This window comes from Netta rufina (genome assembly GCF_964035555.1).
Source record: "Netta rufina genome assembly, chromosome: Z".
Taxonomy (NCBI): domain Eukaryota; kingdom Metazoa; phylum Chordata; class Aves; order Anseriformes; family Anatidae; genus Netta; species Netta rufina.
The window spans coordinates 15,243,324-15,249,323 of NC_140126.1; the positions used below are offsets into that span (position 1 = coordinate 15,243,324).

At 37.8% G+C, this 6,000-nt stretch overlaps 1 protein-coding gene across 1 annotated transcript in view; it reads left to right on the plus strand.

The window, feature by feature from the left end:
- Positions 1-4,469, plus strand: part of DDX4 (DEAD-box helicase 4) — a gene marked incomplete at both ends in the record, with an annotated part of 34,106 nt that extends 29,637 nt beyond the window's left edge. Inside the window, 3 exons of the mRNA XM_084305138.1 lie at positions 752-1,022; positions 1,176-1,262; positions 4,389-4,469. Coding sequence (XP_084161264.1) covers positions 752-1,022; positions 1,176-1,262; positions 4,389-4,469 — 439 coding nt within the window. The remainder of the gene's footprint in view (positions 1-751; positions 1,023-1,175; positions 1,263-4,388) is intronic.
- Between the last annotated feature and the right edge of the window lie 1,531 nt (positions 4,470-6,000).

The following is a 6,000-nucleotide window of genomic DNA, read 5'->3' on the forward strand; positions in this document are numbered from 1 at the left end:
GATCTATGGTATTATAGATAATCTATAAACACTCTTCAAAAAATGCAAAACCCAGAGCAAAGCTAATTTTCTTCTGGTGATTAAAAAAAAAAAAAAAAAGACCTATACTTTTGGCTCCTATAGTGGCTCCTATGCAAGAAGCTACATGGAATCCATCTTTAATAATCTGGCTTAATGCAGAGTAGTGGGAAAAGCACTTTTAGCTACGGCATGAAGAAACAGTTGAACAAATGGATCATAAGGGAGACAATGAGTTTGATATGGTTCTTTTGTAATGGCGTGAATTACTAATGACTAACTAAAATGCTTATCTCTGTGACAGAGCATTCTATAGAGATGAACTCTGAATTTGTGGCTTAAAACACATAACTAATTTGTATGCTTGAGAATGAAGTTCTGTCTTTTCCTTCTTTCAACATTTATGGTTGCCATAACATCCTTCTTTTCTGCTTTGTATGCTCAACTTTGAGAGTGTTTTGTTTACCTCTAACTGGACTTTAGATGCACTGATGAAATGGTTCTAATACATGTTATTCTCTCAAAAAAATGTAATTTCTCTGGAGGCATAAGTTGCTGTGTCGTACTGCTGTGTTACTTAAAAAAAAAAAAAAACAAATCTTAAACTGGTAGGATATTGGGGTTGTTTTTTCAGGAACTACTTCTGTCTTTGAGTCATGGCCTTTTAACTTGTATCTTAAATAATACTGCAGATTTTAGAGACACCCATTCTAACAATTTTTCTTTTTGGCAGAGATAGGGAACAGAGAGAGAGAGAGGTAGCTCTTCAGGATTTTCGCTCTGGCAAATGTCCAGTTCTGGTGGCAACTTCAGTGGCAGCAAGAGGCCTGGATATTGAAAATGTTCAGCATGTTATTAATTTTGATCTTCCTTCGACAATTGAAGTGTATGTACACCGAATTGGACGAACTGGTCGTTGTGGAAATACTGGCAAAGCAATTTCATTTTTTGATAATGGTTCAGATGGCCATCTTGCGCAACCTCTAGTTAAAGTGCTCTCAGACGTAAGTTTCAAATCGTAGTGCTCAACTTTACTTTTTTTTTTAGGATCTCACTTTAACATACTAAGCAAGTATTATTTCTTTGCTTATAGAAACTCTTAATATGAATTCGCAAAGCCAGTGGAAGACTCTAAATTTACTTTTCTAATTATGTAGGCTCATCAGGAAGTTCCTGTTTGGTTGGAAGAACTTGCTTTTAGTGTTCAAAGAACAAATCCCGTTATGTCTGTTAATACCCAAAAGGTAAGTCTGAAAATGAAGTGGGAGCCTTGGCTTTTGGAATTCTGTGTAAATATAAAAGTGTGGTTAGCAATGTATATACCAAGTATACATTGCTGAAACTTTGGGCTGTAATTGTGTCCCTTATCTTAGTTGTGCATCTTCAAAATACTCAGTACTTCTGAAATTCATGTTGGATAACTTGTTTAACTTTTTAAGAGTTAGACTTCAGAGACTGTTTAGACTGGAGCCTTGCTAGCTGCATTAGTCTTGATCTGCATTGTCAAGTGACTCTGGAAGAAAAGGTTTGTGCAGACATGCACAAAGGCTGTAGTTTCAAAAACTTCGCTACTACATACATTGGAACAAAGAGTTGATAGTTACACAGTCACTGCTTATTATGAATCACTCAGTCGAGTAATTCATTTGACTGAAAACTTCAAAGCAGTTACAGCTAGATTCATGTCCTAATCTGATCTGTGTTATAATTGTTCATAATGTCTGTGATAAAGAATCTTCTGGTTTCTTAGGGTTGATGTTACCAGGTGTTAAAATACAGCTTGAGTAAATGAGTCAGTCTGGGTGGCGTAGCTCCCAAATCCCTTTTTAGTTCTATGCATGTTCCTACTTGGAATGTTTTTTTTTTTTTCAATTGGTGTTTAATATTTTTTGCTGTTATGTACTTGAATATTGATGCCTTCAGTAAAAGCCTTTCCTTGATCTCTTGCTTACATAACTGCATTGCATTTCAGTTGCATCCCAAATGTCAATATTGTTAGAGACCTCAGAAATAATTACTTGGTCTATGCTCACACGGTATATGAAGCTAGAGTTATTCAAGTTTAGATCTTGCTTTTGTGAGTGATCTTTTTGTGTCCCATAACTAGTGAAAATAAAGGGTGTTTAATCTGTATCTACCTTCCTGTCCAGCTCCCTAATCAGATCTGTTTTTTCCTTCGGGTCTTCATTGGCACCTCAGTTACACACTTAAACTTCTGCTTCTTTCTCTTGATTGCAGCCTCAGTGGACCTTTCTTCTGATTTGTGTAAAAGGATGTTTTATTTGTTTAGATCACTACCAAAGGCATATCTCATCAGTCTTAATCTAGTTTGCTTCCAAAAAGTTAGGGGAGGCAAGTTGGAAATTAGGAGAAATTGCTTCTCAGGAAGAGTGATTCAGCATTGGAACGGGTTGGAGTCACCGTCACTGGGGGTGTTCAAAGAAGGTGTTGAGTTAAGGGGTGCAGCTGATTCTGTTACAGGCCCGGTTGGATTCAGGGTTCTGAACTATCACAATCACAGGTTCACCAGTAACACATTAACCCTTAGGGGTCTGGTTGGATTCAGAGCACTGAACTACCATGGTCACGGATTCACCAATAATGTATAACCGCCCTTGCTCTAGTCATGTTTAATGAGAGCTATCACGGCTAGGAACAATGCAATCAAGTGTGATTTATTACAGCAACAGGTACACAGGTTCCTTGAATTGCCGGTGATAGTGACTGTCTGCAAAAGCAAGCTAGCATGCGTGAAATACACAGGTGACACAGGTGTGCAGCCTGGAAATTAACGTGTTAAAAGGCACAAAGACTCTAGAGAGATTTCTAAGTTTCAGCGGAGACACCCAGTATAACCAAGTGTTCAAATCTCACCCAAAGGCATCCCAGTGGGGGGGGGGGGGGAAGAGAGGCTCAGCCCGTCGACTGATCCCAGGGGTCAGGAAGTCCTCGGGATGGTATCTCCCCTGATGGTGGTATCTTCCCTAACATCCCCTCTCTTATTCAGCATGATAGCATCTGAGGTTGGAAGCCTAGGGAACGCTCAGGTAATGCAGCTGTGCCCTACCCTGAAAGCCTCTTCAATGCTGTACATTTTCTTTAAAATGTGAATGTTAGTTTTATTTTCCTAGTTACTTTAGGCAATTGCACCACAAAAGGTTGGACGTGGTGCTTAGGGACATACTGGTGGTACTTACTGGGTAATACTGGTGGTAGGGGGAGGGTTGGACCAGATGATCTTGGAGGTGTTTTCCAAACTTTGTGATTCTATGAAATCTTAGACTTGTAGAACTGAGTCAGTCTTTCATGTCCTTTGCGACCTCTGAATTACAAAATCTGATACTGACTTCTGTTCCACACACATGAGTTTCAGAGAAAATCTAATTGCTGTTCATGAAGCCTTGGGAATGCTGCCTTCTTAATAATACATATTCAGTGCATGAACTCTGGAGTTGGGGATCATCAAATTCTAATGCCTTCTTTACAAGTCTTTCTAAAAATGGTCATTCCTGAAAACTGTGCCTTCCTAATGTCCTGCCCATCAGGCAGCTTATCTGCTTTGCAAATAAAACATTGGTGTGATATCACCAATTTCCATCAAAAATCCAAAACACAGCCTTTTATGAGCCTCTAGGAAGAAAATTAACCCTGTCTCAGACAAAACCACAACACCTAATGAGCTCTTTTTCCACTGAAATAAACTAGTAATGCTGTTTTTTTCCTACTGCTGTATTATTGAGAGACCTGTATCTGATGTTCTGTAGTGGTGCTAATAAATCCATCACCTGCAGTAGGCTTCTGCTGTAATGTGGGCGTAATAAGGATGCTGATGATCTCTTTCCTGGGGAAAGAAGATTCCATCTTAATTTGTGTGCAATATTCACTTTCTCTTTCAACTGGAATGGATGCAAGGGTAATTTGATGATGAAATGATGAATTTGAAACTGGACTCTGTTGGAGGCTTTTATCTGACTATTTTGGAACTATCTTTTAGGTGACAGGCTTAATCAACTTCCCAAAGGAAAAGGGTTTTACTGATGTGATGTGACTTGACTTTAGTGATGGAGGCAGAGAGCCTTAAGAAAGAGAAGGAAGTTTTGCCCCAAGGTTCTGTTAATTGATTTGTATTGGATAAGGGAAGAAGTTAGGATTTAATCTTGGGGAAGGATTATTCCCACTCCTGACTAAAACTGAGGTTGATAAAAGTGCATTAATTTCAGACCGGGGTCTGAAAAAAAAAACACATATGGAAGGTTAATGATAAAGCACTTACTTAAAGAAAAATGTTCAGATGACATTGAGAGTCATGAACGCAAACTGCTTAAAACAATTGTAAATGATTCTAAACTAGTACCTCTTCTGTTTTCTAGAGTTATGAAGGCAGCAGCAGCATGAACCCAGAAAGAGAGAGGATGTCAAGTTCTGCAAATTCATTTGAGTCATGGGATTAAAACCAATTTAGTTTACCAAACTGTTGTATTCTGTTGTGTTTTAAGTGAGCTGTTTTTCTTAATGCTCATTACTGTTAAGGTTTATGGAACATCTGATATTTACAACCTAGCTTGTATCTTACAAGCATATATCTTATGCTTTTGTCAATGTATGCATACTCAGTTATGATGAACCCAGGGTTGTTTATAATAATATGAAATGGCTCTTGCCTTCCTACATACAGGAAAAAAAAAATAAGGTATTTCTTAAGTGTTAAATGGTTCAGTATGTTGCTATAATAGGTGGGATGTTCAGTATGTTGCTGTAACAGGTGGGGTGTTTGGTATGTTGCTATAATAGGTGGGATGTATTGCTATAACAGGTGGGATGTGATACCTGTTTTGTTTGCAAGTGGAATTTAGGAGATCCCTTGAACTTACTGCTTTGTTACCAGAATTTTGCCTGAGAACATAGTTCTCTGAAGTTCTCTGTTTTGGGAGAGAGCTTTATGTAAAGAGTGCATCTAAACTTATTGTCCCTGCATTTTCAACAGGTCAGTTTTGAAATCTGTGCCAAATGATGAGGTGACAATCTTAAGGAGCTGTTAAACATGTTGTAAACAATTACTTAATAAAAACTTCATCTTTTTTAAAATTTTTTTTCAAACTTTTAAGCCTTTGTATTGATGGCTGCTTCTACATCAGATACACACAAACAAAAAAAAAAAAACATGTATTATTGCAGCTTTGTGAGCCGGTACTTTTTCAACATGCATGAAATACGTGGTCTTGGTATGGAACTAAAGATAAATGACTGCATTCACAACTCATTTGAAATACACTGTGATACCAAGCAGCCTTTTGAGAAGGATGGAAACCAGATTTGTGTGGTATGTTTTTGCCTTTGACAGACATGTAATGTACTCTTCTGGTATCTCTTGTGGAAAAGTTTCCTTCAGAGCAAGCTTGGTGGCTTGTCTGTAAGAGTTTCCCAGACTTACAGAAGCTATGTAAACAGACATTAAGAGTTTTACAAAGAGATTTTCATAAAGTTGCCTTTTCCTTGATTTTTTTTTTTATTTACCAGCTACAAGGATGTGTGTCACTGCCCCATAGGAAAATGGTACATAGTAATCTGTAATGCCTTGAACAGCTGAACAAGCTTACAAGCTTCTCTTGTTTGCAGGTATTCAGCACACGATGCCAACTGCTATTTTTTGTATGGTCTTCCCTCTTAGTATAGGGAAATAATACTTACCATCTGCGCTTGCAGGACTGAAAGTTTAATGTGAGTATCAGAACTGACTGGGCAGTACTATGCAATTTGTTATTGTGGTTGAGCACGCTGCTGTTCTTTCTGTATTTCTTTGAAAAATATTTACTTAAATACCTATTTAAAAATACTTTTTGTGGACTGTGGTTTTACTGCTACATATTGTACAGAAAAGTAAGTTTTAATTGTAGATACACCTTCACTTAACTTACTGTAAGCAGTGGATGTCTGTTAACTTGAAGTCTTGAGTACAATGTCCTGGGTGGCACAACTCCTTTT